This window comes from Pseudochaenichthys georgianus, chromosome 21 (genome assembly GCF_902827115.2).
Source record: "Pseudochaenichthys georgianus chromosome 21, fPseGeo1.2, whole genome shotgun sequence".
Classification (NCBI taxonomy): domain Eukaryota; kingdom Metazoa; phylum Chordata; class Actinopteri; order Perciformes; family Channichthyidae; genus Pseudochaenichthys; species Pseudochaenichthys georgianus.
In genome coordinates this window covers 37,173,618-37,189,566 of record NC_047523.1, presented here as the reverse complement: position 1 = coordinate 37,189,566, position 15,949 = coordinate 37,173,618, and the positions used below count along the sequence as shown (strand labels likewise).

Genomic DNA, 15,949 nt, shown 5'->3' with positions numbered 1-15,949 from the left:
TTCAGTGATTCTGCGGCTGCTTCAGTGTGTGTTTAGATGTATTTCTCATTGTGAGTCCGCTGATAGAGCCTGCACTGACACCTGGTGGACATCTTTCAAAAGAAATGGAGTGAAGCAGTGTGGATGGATCTCATTTCTGTACTGAATGAACCCTTTCATATCCTTAGATTTCAGTTTTTAATGTCTGTAAAAATAATGTCCTGTCCCAGTATTTCAAAGCAATTCAGGATAGGATCAGCCTGATCCAGATTACGACTTTTCAAGGTGACTAGATCCTGAATAACAGTGCTTTAATCGTACCGAGCGCCATCTAGTGGACATGACAAATAATACAAGGAAGACAAGAGACCACATTGCAGAGACTTCTATTGTCCGCAATTACTTTTGAAAGGTGATGACAGATGATGGACTTTTTTTTGGTTGAAGATATTTTCTCTTTAATCTAAATGACATTTGTGATTGACAATCTTTGTTGTGATAATTTTATGAGCATAAACATTTGTCATCAACATTTGGTTGAAAACAAAATAGGCCACCACAAACGTGACCGAAAAATAAAATTGATTTGCAATGAAGGCTAAAAATGGTGTATTATTTCAGTTAACAAACTTTGCCATCTTATTTATATTGAAACATATTTTAAAATAAATGGTACAGTATATTTTGCTCTGGTAATCCACTGGAAATCCACCCCTCTGGTGGGATCAGGATAATCCAGTTTTTTGGGAACAAACTGATCCCAATCCTGTGTTGTCGGTTTGAACTACCCGTTTTGAAGATTTAATAATAATAATAATACTGCATTTATTTTATATAGGCGCCTTTCAAGGCTCTCAAGGTCGCCGTACAGACACATAAAAAACAAGATACACAACACCAGCATAAGAGACATAAACAAGACAATGCAGTATATAAATCAATCAAATAAATAAAACGGGATGTGTGATGGATAATGATCAGGGTGGATATGCGAGTGTGAAGAGACGTGATTTGAAGATGGGGAGAGAGTCAGTGTTGCAGATGTCAGGTGGGAGAGAGTTCCAGAGGCGGGTTAATCCAGATTAAAGCTTGGATTTGAGTTCCTGATCTGATCGGATATCAAAGTGATCCTAATCCTGTTTTTTGGTTTTGAACTACCCAAAATCAGATTGGGATCCAAAGTGTTGAACTACTGGACCCAGGAGGCCAGAAGTCAGATTGAAGACACAGATGCAATATGTTGTTTCCATGCTGCGTGAATATCTGGAGAGAATGTTTCATTTGATAGAATGCAATGTTTTCTGTTACCTAACACATACCTAGTAGTGGACAGTAACTAAGCCCATGTACTCTTGTACTGTACTGAAGTACAAGTAAAGGTACTTATTTTCTGAAGCATTATTGACTTCCTGTTACTTTGTACTTCTACTATACTTCTCAAATTCAGATGTACTTTTTACTCCTCTCCATTTGACGGCTTTATTTTACATTGCAGATTCAGATTACTTATAATTAACACACAATTCGACTTTATTAATGAAGCAAATTCAAAAGCCACACATCATTGTATATATAATAAAACATAGCTTCTCTTTTATAAGCTGCACAATTTAAGTGATTAAATCAATATATCAACACTAAAAGACAATATATGTTTTACTGTGTTAAAGTAAACATGTTGTAGGACTTTAGCGCATACCAGAGTATTTTTAAACTGTGGTATTACTACTTGTACTTCAGTATCCTGAACTCAATGAGGAGAACAAGTTATCGAGTCAAATTCATTTACATTTTCTTCATTTATTTAACGCAAATGTGAGTGTAATTGCTCACAATATAATTATCACACAACTCATTAGCATCATGTTTGTAACTCAACCAACACATTAGAAACTGTTCTCTTGCATTTCATTAAGTATTGGTAGTAAGTCTTTTTCCACCACTGCATACATCAGAGGCCTCTTTTATGATGCATAGCTAAAAGGTCTGTTATTCTCATGTGTGTGTGTATATATATAATCCTGTCTCCCTGATAATGGCCTTGTTGTTTTGAACCCATGCGGTGTCCGTAAACAGTGCTATATATAAATATATATGCAGAACATAAAGCAAACTCTTTCTCCACTCGTTCTCGCTGCTGCTGTTTTCCCCCTGCGAACACTGACTGGCTGCAGACGCCCGCTCCATTGACGCAGGCATCTCCATTCAGACTGAAGTGGCCTGTGCCCCCATCACAGGTAGCCCTTTCCCCAGAGACCCTCAGCGTGAAGCGGACTGCAATTCTCCTCCTTCTCCCCTCTCTGTGCTCTTGTTGTGACTCTGATGTGATGTGACTGTTGTTCTGTGTGGATGACTTTGCTTTGTGAATTTGTGTAAGGTTTTAACGCGGTGTTGTATCTGTTTCTTGTACCTCTATGCAGTTGTTGTGTAGTTGTTGTATTGTAAGGTTTTACAGTGTTCATTTTGTGTTGCTCCTTACTGTTAACGAGCTTCCCTCTTCATACAGTAATGTTTCTGACAAAACCCAATTGTCCTTTACAGAAACGTATGAAAGGGAAGCTTCTGGATCCATCAAAGTGTACGCCGTAAAGGATCTCGGTCTCAATGCGGATGTAGTCTTAACGTTTTTATGTAAAAAATAATTTTGTCTGAATAGGCTTCCACGTTTTCTTTTTTTACTGATTGTTAAATATGTAAACCTTTTGTCCGTTTATTGTTACTTCATCCGTTTGAGTGTACTGAACATGGGTTTGGTTGGAACTATTAGATCACGCAAAAATATTTGTGATACAATTATGAATATAAGAAACCTGACATTAAATTAAAAATAATAATAATTACATTCCACTTCAAAAAATATATCTGGACTTAAATTATGTTTGTTTCTGCAACCACTGGGGTGGGGTAGGTACATTTGAGAAACCGGCTCGAGATCGCTAGAATTTGAAAATACACAACCGGAGAAAATCTGCCACTTCCTTATAGAGCCCCTCCTCCAACACACACGAACGCGCACATGACCAATGAGGGCACGATAGCCGGGCCGGCTAAACGGATTGGATGTACTTTTTACAGTATTACGAGTTCCACAGATGACATTTTTTTAAGAGCATTCCATGGAATATAACAAAAAGTGTATCTCAAGCCGGTTTCTCAAACTTACCTACCCCACCTTTAAATATACATACTTTTTAATTCAACACACGCTTTCTTTTCAGTGTAATCTTATTTAATGCTATTTTGCATTTATTACTTCACCTTCCATGTTAATATCTGGGTCATGTGACCTGCCTCCCATTGGCTATTCCCACTATAGCTGAGGGGGCTAGACCCGTGTTCCACTATCATGTCGTGTTTTTGATGATTTAGCCACTAAAGGATTTCTTATTATTTCCTCCTCATTGTTACTTGTTCTTATATATACAGTAGGAGTCCTGTTGGATAAAATGTATATATAGATAGATAGATAGATAGATAGATAGATGGTACTTTATTGATCCCAATTTGGGAAATGTTTGCGTTGCAGCAGCATAACAAACAATATAAATTAAGACACTAGATATAAAAGAATCCAAAACATTTCTGAAATATAAATAAAATAGCATTGGAAATACAAATTGCCAGTAACAAATATAATGCAGGATATTACATTAATTGTGCAAGAAATTGATTATTCAATATTAACTAGAATATGAATGTAAAATGTACAGTGTGAGTTTAAGTCCAGTTATTAAGAGACGCTGTGGAGCAGAGAGTTCTCTTCCGGCCAGAGGTGCTTTGTTGTACAGAGTTATTGCATTGGGCAGGAATGTTTTCCTGTATCTGTCCTTGTGACAGCGTATATTTAACTTATTCTGCGTCCTCCTTCTTCTTCTCCTTCCTCCCCCCCTCCTCCTCTTTTGTCAGGGATGAATGGTAAGAGCATCCTGTCAGCGATGGGTCGTCATACCCCCGATCACTCTGCAGTGATGACCACAGCGAGCTCCACCTCCCCCTGTTCCTCTCGCTCCTCCTCTCAGCGCTCAGGGAAGGGGGCCCAAACACCGGGGGGGCCCCATCGGTCCCCCTGCTCCCAGGTCAGATCCTCAGAGGTCGGCTGCAACGCCCTGACCCCCAACTCTGGTCCTGCCCGGTCCCCTGCCTCCCCCAAACTCTCCCCAGGTGAGCTCAGCGACACTCAGAGCAATTCAGTTCAAAGGTTTTATTGTCATACAGCTACAGTTATTCTAAACCTGAGCTCCTCCAACAATGTAACGTATATAATAAAATACAAAAATACAAAATGAAAAGTAGTACAAAAAGTGTATATACATGTCGATAGAATATGAAATTAAATAATGTAAATTAAGACAATCCATTTCAATTTAAAGAATAGATATTATACGTTCAGTTACTCATGTGTGTCTTTACGCTTTAACAAAGCAACGGTAAAAATGTGAAGCAACATCGGAAAAAATGCAAATATTTCTAATATAAACTGACTTTTGAAATAAGATGAAGTGAATACAAATCTGTAACTTTTAAACACACAACAAGGAATAATGACTATTTGTTTACAATTAAATCAATACGAGTTTCTTGTCTATAAAGATTGCCAAATATATTTAATATTTGCAACTTCTTGTCATAAATGTTGGACATACTGTATTTGTGATAAAATGAAGTTGTTAAAAAAAAAAAAAACCTGCGTGTTGTTCCTCCACAGAGAGGAGTCGCTCTGAGAAGCATCTGTCGCTGCGGAGGAGCCCGTCGCCCCAGAAGGGAACCCCCCTGCCGGCGCCCCAGGTGGTTTTCCTGAAGGACATCGTCTGCTACCTGTCGCTGCTGGAGAGGGGGACGCCGGAGGACAAGCTGGAGTGTGAGTGACAGGGAGGGGGGAGGAGGAGGAGGAGGAGGAGGAGGTCATGTGTGAATGTGCTCATGTTGAACCCAGGACTCACGTTTCTGTCCCTCCTCAGGGGGTTTACATACTGGGATCACACACATCTCCTGCTGGTGTTCAGGTGTATATCAGTATGTAGTGTCTCTACTTTAAAGAGTCCTCTCCTGCTGATGTTCAGGTGTATATCAGTATGTAGTGTCTCTACTTTAAAGAGTCCTCTCCTGCTGATGTTCAGGTGTATTTCAGTATGTAGTGTCTCTACTTTAAAGAGTCCTCTCCTGCTGATGTTCAGGTGTATTTCAGTATGTAGTGTCTCTACTTTAAAGAGTCCTCTCCTGCTGATGTTCAGGTGTATATCAGTATGTAGTGTCTCTACTTTAAAGAGTCCTCTCCTGCTGATGTTCAGGTGTATTTCAGTATGTAGTGTCTCTACTTTAAAGAGTCCTCTCCTGCTGATGTTCAGGTGTATATCAGTATGTAGTGTCTCTACTTTAAAGAGTCATCTCCTGCTGATGTTCAGGTGTATTTCAGTATGTAGTGTCTCTACTTTAAAGAGTCCTCTCCTGCTGATGTTCAGGTGTATATCAGTATGTAGTGTCTCTACTTTAAAGAGTCCTCTCCTGCTGATGTTCAGGTGTATTTCAGTATGTAGTGCCTCTACTTTAAAGAGTCCTCTCCTGCTGATGTTCAGGTGTATATCAGTATGTAGTGTCTCTACTTTAAAGAGTCCTCTCCTGCTGATGTTCAGGTGTATATCAGTATGTAGTGTCTCTACTTTAAAGAGTCCTCTCCTGCTGATGTTCAGGTGTATATCAGTATGTAGTGTCTCTACTTTAAAGAGTCCTCTCCTGCTGATGTTCAGGTGTATATCAGTATGTAGTGTCTCTACTTTAAAGAATCCTCTCCTGCTGATGTTCAGGTGTATATCAGTATGTAGTGTCTCTACTTTAAAGAGTCCTCTCCTGCTGATGTTCAGGTGTATATCAGCATGTAGTGTCTCTACTTTAAAGAGTCCTCTCCTGCTGATGTTCAGGTGTATATCAGTATGTAGTGTCTCTACTTTAAAGAGTCCTCTCCTGCTGATGTTCAGGTGTATATCAGTATGTAGTGTCTCTACTTTAAAGAGTTATCTCCTGCTGATGTTCAGGTGTATATCAGTATGTAGTGTCTCTACTTTAAAGAGTCCTCTCCAGCTGGTGTTCAGCTGTATATCAGTATGTAGTGTCTCTACTTTAAAGAGTCCTCTCCAGCTGGTGTTCAGCTGTATATCAGTATGTAGTGTCTCTACTTTAAAGAGTCCTCTCCTGCTGATGTGCAGGTGTATATCAGTATGTAGTGTCTCTACTTTAAAGAGTCCTCTCCTGCTGATGTTCAGGTGTATATCAGTGTGTAGTGTCTCTACTTTAAAGAGTCCTCTCCTGCTGATGTTCAGGTGTATATCAGTATGTAGAGTGTCTCTACTTTAAAGAGTCCTCTCCTGCTGATGTTCAGGTGTATATCAGTATGTAGTGTCTCTACTTTAAAGAGTCCTCTCCTGCTGATGTTCAGGTGCATATCAGTATGTAGTGTCTCTACTTTAAAGAGTCCTCTCCTGCTGATGTCCAGGTGTATATCAGTATGTAGTGTCTCTACTTTAAAGAGTCCTCTCCTGCTGATGTTCAGGTGTATATCAGTATGTAGTGTCTCTACTTTAAAGAGTCCTCTCCTGCTGATGTTCAGGTGTATATCAGTATGTAGTGTCTCTACTTTAAAGAGTCCTCTCCTGCTGATGTTCAGGTGTATATCAGTATGTAGTGTCTCTACTTTAAAGAGTCCTCTCCTGCTGATGTTCAGGTGTATATCAGTATGTAGTGTCTCTACTTTAAAGAGTCCTCTCCTGCTGATGTTCAGGTGTATATCAGTATGTAGTGTCTCTACTTTAAAGAGTCCTCTCCTTCTGATGTTCAGGTGTATATCAGTATTTAGTGTCTCTACGTTAAAGAGTCCTCTCCTGCTGATGTTCAGTTGTATATCAGTATGTGGTGTCTCTACTTTAAAGAGTCCTCTCCAGCTGGTGTTCAGCTGTATATCAGTATGTAGTGTCTCTACTTTAAAGAGTCCTCTCCAGCTGGTGTTCAGCTGTATATCAGTATGTAGTGTCTCTACTTTAAAGAGTCCTCTCCTGCTGATGTGCAGGTGTATATCAGTATGTAGTGTCTCTACTTTAAAGAGTCCTCTCCTGCTGATGTTCAGGTGTATATCAGTGTGTAGTGTCTCTACTTTAAAGAGTCCTCTCCTGCTGATGTTCAGGTGTATATCAGTATGTAGAGTGTCTCTACTTTAAAGAGTCCTCTCCTGCTGATGTTCAGGTGTATATCAGTATGTAGTGTCTCTACTTTAAAGAGTCCTCTCCTGCTGATGTTCAGGTGCATATCAGTATGTAGTGTCTCTACTTTAAAGAGTCCTCTCCTGCTGATGTCCAGGTGTATATTAGTATGTAGTGTCTCTACTTTAAAGAGTCCTCTCCTGCTGATGTTCAGGTGTATATCAGTATGTAGTGTCTCTACTTTAAAGAGTCCTCTCCTGCTGATGTTCAGGTGTATATCAGTATGTAGTGTCTCTACTTTAAAGAGTCCTCTCCTGCTGATGTTCAGGTGTATATCAGTATGTAGTGTCTCTACTTTAAAGAGTCCTCTCCTGCTGATGTTCAGGTGTATATCAGTATGTAGTGTCTCTACTTTAAAGAGTCCTCTCCTGCTGATGTTCAGGTGTATATCAGTATGTAGTGTCTCTACTTTAAAGAGTCCTCTCCTGCTGATGTTCAGGTGTATATCAGTATGTAGTGTCTCTACTTTAAAGAGTCCTCTCCTGCTGATGTTCAGGTGCATATCAGTATGTAGTGTCTCTACTTTAAAGAGTCCTCTCCTGCTGATGTCCAGGTGTATATCAGTATGTAGTGTCTCTACTTTAAAGAGTCCTCTCCTGCTGATGTTCAGGTGTATATCAGTATGTAGTGTCTCTACTTTAAAGAGTCCTCTCCTGCTGATGTTCAGGTGCATATCAGTATGTAGTGTCTCTACTTTAAAGAGTCCTCTCCTGCTGATGTTCAGGTGTATATCAGTATGTAGTGTCTCTACTTTAAAGAGTCCTCTCCTGCTGATGTTCAGGTGTATATCAGTATGTAGTGTCTCTACTTTAAAGAGTCCTCTCCTGCTGATGTTCAGGTGTATATCAGTATGTAGTGTCTCTACTTTAAAGAGTCCTCTCCTGCTGATGTTCAGGTGTATATCAGTATGTAGTGTCTCTACTTTAAAGAGTCCTCTCCTGCTGATGTTCAGGTGTATATCAGTATGTAGTGTCTCTACTTTAAAGAGTCCTCTCCTGCTGATGTCCAGGTGTATATCAGTATGTAGTGTCTCTACTTTAAAGAGTCCTCTCCTGCTGATGTTCAGGTGTATATCAGTATGTAGTGTCTCTACTTTAAAGAGTCCTCTCCTGCTGATGTTCAGGTGTATATCAGTATGTAGTGTCTCTACTTTAAAGAGTCCTCTCCTGCTGATGTCCAGGTGTATATCAGTATGTAGTGTCTCTACTTTAAAGAGTCCTCTCCTGCTGATGTTCAGGTGTATATCAGTATGTAGTGTCTCTACTTTAAAGAGTCCTCTCCTGCTGATGTTCAGGTGTATATCAGTATGTAGTGTCTCTACATGTCTCCATGCTTTAATGTTCAAAAAGCTCTTTATTTTTCTCATACCCAGCCTGCTCTGATTGGTTAAGTAATGTCACTACACAATATTCAAGTAGTAACAAAAGGAGGTGGTGCAGGCAGTGTGGGAGAGAAACTCCCTCTGGATGTATCCACATGCACAGGAACCTGTACAACACACTGCGGGAGAGGGACAATAGGGCCTCTTTCAGGGCTCAGGCTGATCTCTGCTGACTACCCGACGCTGGAAATGGCTGCTGCTCTTCACCCTGCAGCCATCACAGGAACAAAAATGTTAGCGGGTAATTATCCGAGTCATCATGAGATCTTCTCTCCTCTCCCTCTAGTCATGTTCAGGCTGTACGACACAGACGGCAACGGGGTGCTGGACAGCTCGGTGAGTTCCTCTTCTTGGTTTTGTTTCTCACCCTCTCATCTTTCTGTCTCCCCCCTCGGTCTCTCCGTTTGCCCTTTGCACACTGCAGCTCTAAGAATAAACACCTGAACACAGCGACAGTGTTTACATGAGATCTCCTCCGTTTAATCTGAGCTGCAGTGTTCACATATTAGGATATGGAAAAAAGTGGCTTGCAGTAGTAACTCTTAGAAACTCCTCAGGCTTCAATAAATACATTGCAATGTTGTCCTGTGTATTATCTTATTTCAAAAGACGCTGAAAATACGTTTATTTTATTATCACCAAAAGGCATCAAGGACTTATGCAGAATTGAAGAAGAACATTATCTTATTCTAGTTTATCACTTTTGATTTTGTAGTTTTTTAAATGTCTAGCCAATTTGTCACTTTTTAATGAATAATGTGTTTTGATAGGCACGGATCAGTGTGTAACTATGAGTATTGAATACATCTATTGGTGTAAAAGGTTAAATATATTCCTCCAAATGTAAACGTGCTTTCAGAGAATTGTAAAATCTGCCACAAATTGTGGCTTGAAACTTTTTTACCATTGTTTTTCACGATGTCATTTTGACAACCACCAGACTCAGAGACAGTTTCATTCCACAATGACACTGCTAAACACCTTGAATCTAGAAATGCAAAGTCAAACACATTATTAAAACCTGTCCCTTATAGTCTTCAGTATAATTACAAAGGGTATCTGAACTAGTGTGTTTTACTCCCTTAAACCAAACTGTATCCTAACCTTCAGTATCTCCTCACTAACGGCATTAGCATAGCTAGCACATAAGGTTAATGAGTTACAGTTATAATGTGATTTTGAGGTTGTTTACCTGTTATTGGTGGAGCTGGAAATGGTACGATACACCACAGCTATATTTATTAAAGATACGCACAATTAAACAATAATACACTTTGTAATGTAATACTGTTGCATCTAAACATTATTATTAAAGTGTGTGCACATGTTTTGGAGCCATTACTATGATATCTAAAAAATATATTTTTAATTTACAGTAAGGCTTATGAAATACACTTTCTATGAAGGTTAAAATACTTCTGTTTTGATTAGCGCATTATTTCTGACAGACGATTGCCTGATTTTGGATTATTAGGGTCATTATATAATATGTCATGTTGACATATTATATAATGATACTTATGCACTTCTCATATAATTCTGTGTATTTTTCCTCCCTTTTATGAACTTAAAGGGGACCTATCATGCAAAATGCACCTTTGTACGTCTTTTATACATGAATATGTGTCCCCGGTGTGTCAGGGAAATCACCAAGTGTCAGAAAACACAGCCCTCTCTCTTTTCCTCCGTACCCAAATCTCTAAAAACGGGGCTGCAACGGAGCTGATTGAATTGTTCTGACGTCAGAAACAGGGAGCTCCGCCTATATGGGCAACTCTCCACCTATCAGGGGAATGAGAGGTTGCGTGGCATGGTAACAGCATGGTAACAGCATGGTAACAGCATGGTGACATGACGTGCCCTCCTTTGCAGGGGGGCGTGGTCAGCTGCAGCTCATTTGCCACAGAATCAGCCCTTTCAAAAACAGGGCTGGAATAGAGCAAATAGAGCGAAATGAGGCATGGCTAAAATGCAGGATCCGTTTGGTATTTTGAAAAAAAAAACTTCACAGACATGTTTTATATAGGTATGGCCCTACAATATATGTTTCAAATATAGCATGATAGGTCCACTTTAAATAACCTCATTTATCTTACTAATCCTTAACTTTAATGTTGACCAGAAGAATGTCTTAGGCCTCGGCCTGCCATTAATGTTTGAGTTTATTTTGGCAGAGGGTAAAGTAACGTTGTCCTTTATGTTGTATCGTTCTGATTGTAGGAGCTGGATCGCATCATAAATCAGATGGTGCACGTGGCAGAGTATCTGGAGTGGGATTCAACTGAGCTGCGACCGGTGAGCAAACACTCTCAAAGATTAAAGTCTGAAGCTAAAACAAGAAGAGAAATGTAAACAGTCTCTCCATGCAGGTTTGGTTCTTATTTACTCAGACTTTACACCAGCTGAGCCTCAAGTGACACCAAGAAAATAGATTTTAGGTCAAAAAAAGGAGGGGAAACAAACCGAAAGTAGCTTCTCCATGAAGTGTTACAAAGACAAACTGCTGGCTTGTTTGAAGATGAACATGAACCTTCATTTATCCCCCTGGGGGGAAAGTTTGCGCCTGATCTCTAGAAGAAATGTACTTTGTTCTCGTGTTCAACAGTGTATTATTTGTGTTGTTGGCTGTGTTGCTGTAGATACTGAAGGAGATGATGGAGGAGATTGACTACGACAGAGATGGGACGGTGACTCTGGAGGAGTGGATCAGAGGAGGCCTCACCACCATCCCTCTGCTGGTGCTGCTGGGCATGGAGACGGTGTGTGTGTGGGGGTGTGTGTGGGGGGGTGTGTGTGTGTGTGGGGGGGGGGGGGGTGTGTCGATGTTAATAATGTGTGAGCATAATGACACACTGTAGTGGGGCGTTTATTCCCCAGGTATGTTTGCAACCCTGCGGCTGTGAATTGGTGTTGCCTTCAGGGACAAAGGGAAACATAGTTACAACTAAAACACAGTTCAGAGCCAAGGCAGGAGCCTTCACAATAACTTTATTTTGGTTGTATTCCATATATTCTCTTACTGTTTAAACTGTTAATACCTGTATGCAACTACACGGCTCTTAATGTTTATACCACATATCACCCCAAAACAAATCTTAATTTACTGCTTTTTGCACTTAGAATAGATTCAACTGGTTTGATGCTTGGATGCATTTCACAGTCATCTTATGTTATTCCTTAATATTTTTTGTATTGAGCTCATTTCAAACACGGCCCAAATTAGTTTTGCACCAATAATGTGCATGCTGGTTTGAGTTGATGTTCATTTAAGAATCCTCTGAACTTCACTATGTGTCCAAGGGGAAGAAAAATAACCAAAATCATCACATTTCAAACCACTAAAAGGACAGATGTGTTTTTATTGTCTCCTCACAGAACGTACAGGAAGACGGCCAGCATGTTTGGCGTCTGAAGCACTTCAACAAACCGGCGTACTGTAACTACTGCCACACCATGCTGCTGGGGGTCCGCAAACAGGGCCTCTGCTGCTCCTGTGAGTCTCCGTCTCTCTCTCTGTCTACATCTCGTTGTCTCTGTTTTACCCGACGTCCTTTCCTCTTCCTCCCTGTTAGTATCTCTTTGTCAGTCAGCACCAGAGGTGGAAGAAGTACTCAGGTCTTGTACTTAAGTAAAAGTAGAAGTACCAGAGTAGAGATGGGTATCGAGAACCGGTACTAAGTCAATACCGGTATCTGATTGGACGGTATCAGTATTCTTTCTGGTTGGTTGGGAACCCTCATCCCGTGTGATGTATCCGGTTTGAGACCCCTCTGATTGGCCACTGTAAATGCCACTCGCCATCTCTCTCAACAGCGCTCTTATTATTGTTGTGAGACTCCCGCAGGCATGGCGGACAGAGCGAAGCGATTGATGGTCTGGGTAAAGTAAAAGTCCTTCAATCAAAATGTTACTTTAAAAAGTCAAACAAATATTTGCATTATAATATAGTTAAAGTACCAAAAGTAAAAGTAGTCGTTGTGCAGATTGGTCCATTTCAGAATAATATATATGATATGTTTTATAATGATTGATCATGAAAGTGTTCTCACAGCTGGTGAAGGTGCAGCTAGTCTGAATGGCTTTGTAGACTGCAGGGTAGCTGGTGGATTCACTCCAGGTGGAACTAAAGTCTGATTCAACACTTGATTATATTTCACAGCATTCATCCAGATCTGTGAAGTAACTAAAGGTATTAAATACATGTAGTGGAGTAGAAGTTCACCTTTTACCTCTGAACTGTAGTGGGGTAGAAATACAAAGTAGCAAGTTTCTCAAAATAGTACTGTACTTGAGTTAATCTACTTTTACTTATTAATGTACACACAATGTACACTATATCTGTTTTCTTGTCTTTTTGATTACTGCCGATCTTTTCTTTTTCATATTTTATTCCTTTTTCCATGCCATTCCATTGCAATGTAAATACTGTTATATTTTACTATATTTGTATTATATTTTTTATTATTTTAAATATTTTTTCTAGTTCCCTACCTGTGTTTTAATTCATGTTTTATTTGTATGTACCTCCCATGACGTCAAGTCAAATTCCTCGTAGTCCGGCAGTGGCTCAGTCAGTAGGGGCTTGGACTGGTTGCTGGGGTCGCCGGTTCAAGTCCCCGACCAGACCTAAAGTATGGAGTGTGGACTGCTACTTGGAGAGGTCCCAGTTCACCTCCTGCCCTGCCGTGGTGCCCTTGAGCAAGGCACCGGACACCCCCCTTCCCCCCTCACTCCCATTGCTCCCCGGGCGCTGTACAATAGCTGCCCACTGCTCCTAGTACTAGACTCCTGGTACTAGGATGGGTTGAAAGCAGAGAACACATTTCACTGTGCGTGCTGTGTGCTCTGCATGTGTGACCATTAGAGAGGGTTTCATCTCTCCCTATTATAAACCTACCTGGTAATAAACCTGATTCTGATTTACACCACTTGTCAGGACTCATATGTCCTAGTTTGTTTAAAGTAGCATTTCATGTTAAAGATAAGCACTTTGTCAAACATCTCTGAGTCTTGTTCATGATGTAAAGTATGCAGACTTTTACAAACTCTTGTCTCTTTGTTTTTCCCACAGTATGCAAGTACACGGTGCACGAGCGCTGTGTGTCCAAAGACATCGCCGCCTGCATCAGCACCTACGCCAAGTCCCGCAGACACACCAACGTGAGTACACACACACACACACACACACACACACACACACACACACACACACACACACACACACACACACACACACTATAAGGGTTAACTGTGCACATGACTCAGTGCTGATAGCGTGCACTGATGCTGCAGGCAGTGAGACAGGAACACTGAGCGCTCTGTTAACAGGCAGAGAGCATCATGGGATTGTTTATGCAATGGCTTTTATCTGCCCAATATCCTCTGTACTTCAGCGTTGATGTGATTAGGCTCTATAAGCAGGGCTGCACATAACTGGTGCACATGCGCACCAGTTATGTGCAAAAAAAGAGCACCGGGTCATTTGAAAAAAGGCGCATTTGCGTACCAAAATTGAGAGGGAGAGAGAGGAGAGAGAGAGAAAGATATTTGTGAGTTGCATATGAACTCAGGGTCGGCCCGTAGCACTGGCGTTATAGATGTTCGCCTATAGGGCGCCAGATCTGTGGAGGCGCTGAGCTGGCGGTTCTGGGAGGGAAAAAAACATTTTTGACCGTTGGTGCTCATCCTAATTTTCGGCCTTGATGTAACAATATTTATAGTTAAGTAAATGTAACACCCTTTTCACCCCGGTTACACGTTTCATTCGCCCTGTACGATGGGCGCTGTAAGTGATGAAAATGGGGGATGTTGGCTTATCTGGCAACCGCAGCTCACAGCCAAAGTGCGAGTGAGCGAGGGAGAGAGAGAAGGGCGCACCGCCCGGTGTTGTTATTAGAATCTGGTGCGAGCTGCTCTAACGGATATAAGAAGAAGATGTTTCTACAATGATGTGGAGGGAGAGTCCTCTCCACTGATAACTTCAGCTCAGTGAGGTAAAGACTCTGAGTGTTTAGATAGTTCACTTTAGTCTAAGTTCAAACAGTTTGGTCACAATTTATGTAAACACATATTTCCAAGGCACTCCTTTATAATTATTGGGATAAACAGGTTTGAAATCATTCCAATGTATACTATAGGACAGTAACCAGACATATCCTTTAAAACTGGAGAGATAAAAAAAAATGCATAAATAAATGTTAAGGTAAAATAAGATATGAATGAACAACACAAAGAGAACAGTCAGGAGGGCAGTGATGACAGCTTGTAGGATTACTGGTCGTGCTAATGTTGTATTGTGTTCACCTCTGTGTGTGTGTTCAGTGTTCACCTCTGCGTGTGTGTTCAGTGTTCACCTCTATGTGTGTGTTCAGTGTTCACCTCTGTGTGTGTGTTCTGTGTTCACCTCTGCATGTGTGTTCTGTGTTCACCTCTGCATGTGTGTTCTGTGTTCACCTCTGCGTGTGTGTTCAGTGTTCACCTCTGTGTGTGTGTTCAGTGTTCACCTCTGTGTGTGTGTTCTGTGTTCACCTCTGTGTGTGTGTTCTGTGTTCACCTCTGTGTGTGTGTTCTGTGTTCACCTCTGTGTGTGTGTTCTGTGTTCACCTCTGCATGTGTGTTCTGTGTTCACCTCTGCGTGTGTGTTCAGTGTTCACCTCTGTGTGTGTGTTCTGTGTTCACCTCTGCGTGTGTGTTCTGTGTTCACCTCTGTGTGTGTGTTCTGTGTTCACCTCTGTGTGTGTGTTCTGTGTTCACCTCTGTGTGTGTGTTCTGTGTTCACCTCTGTGTGTGTTCTGTGTTCACCTCTGTGTGTGTGTTCTGTGTTCACCTCTGTGTGTTCAGTGCCGTGTGTCTGGCAAATAAAGTCAAGACCCCCTCAAAAGTTACGGTTTATTTCATTTTAAGGATGAGCACCAAGCCACATCTCCAGGTGCTCCTTTGAGAACCAGGGCAAACCAGTTATGTGCACCCCTGCCTATAAGGTAGTTCCTCTGCGTCACATGGTCATTACCGTGTATAGAGCGCTTCAGTTCTGAGTCTGGACATGAACCTGCGTCAGTCGTTAACCTCGTGTCAATTTGCTTTTGTCACCAAGGAGGAAACGTTTTCAGTTTGTTTGTTTGTCAGCAGGCCAGTTCTTTATCTGTAAATAACAATTGTAAATCCTCCAATACTTATTTATGTAATTTAACAAACAGAAACAACTTGTTATGTCCCCAAAACATATTATAATTAAATGCTTTTCTCTTTGGAAATCATTTAGACAAAACAAGCCATTTCAAGAACTACAGTTCTTTAAACATTTCAAAATGCTTCAATATTTTGGGTCATCTTTAGACGATTA

General features: G+C 40.9%; 1 protein-coding gene across 2 annotated transcripts in view; it reads left to right on the top strand.

Moving 5' to 3' along the window:
* Window positions 1-15,949, top strand: part of LOC117466963 (diacylglycerol kinase beta) — a 170,278-nt gene that overhangs the window by 38,287 nt on the left and 116,042 nt on the right. The window contains exons 7-14 of one of the 2 annotated variants that reach the window (XM_034110500.2): window positions 2,154-2,216; window positions 3,886-4,140; window positions 4,685-4,837; window positions 8,894-8,943; window positions 10,828-10,902; window positions 11,247-11,366; window positions 11,983-12,100; window positions 13,679-13,767. In XM_034110500.2, the coding sequence (XP_033966391.1) occupies window positions 2,154-2,216; window positions 3,886-4,140; window positions 4,685-4,837; window positions 8,894-8,943; window positions 10,828-10,902; window positions 11,247-11,366; window positions 11,983-12,100; window positions 13,679-13,767 (923 nt within the window). The remainder of the gene's footprint in view (window positions 1-2,153; window positions 2,217-3,885; window positions 4,141-4,684; window positions 4,838-8,893; window positions 8,944-10,827; window positions 10,903-11,246; window positions 11,367-11,982; window positions 12,101-13,678; window positions 13,768-15,949) is intronic. The other variant, XM_034110501.2, reaches the window with a different exon arrangement.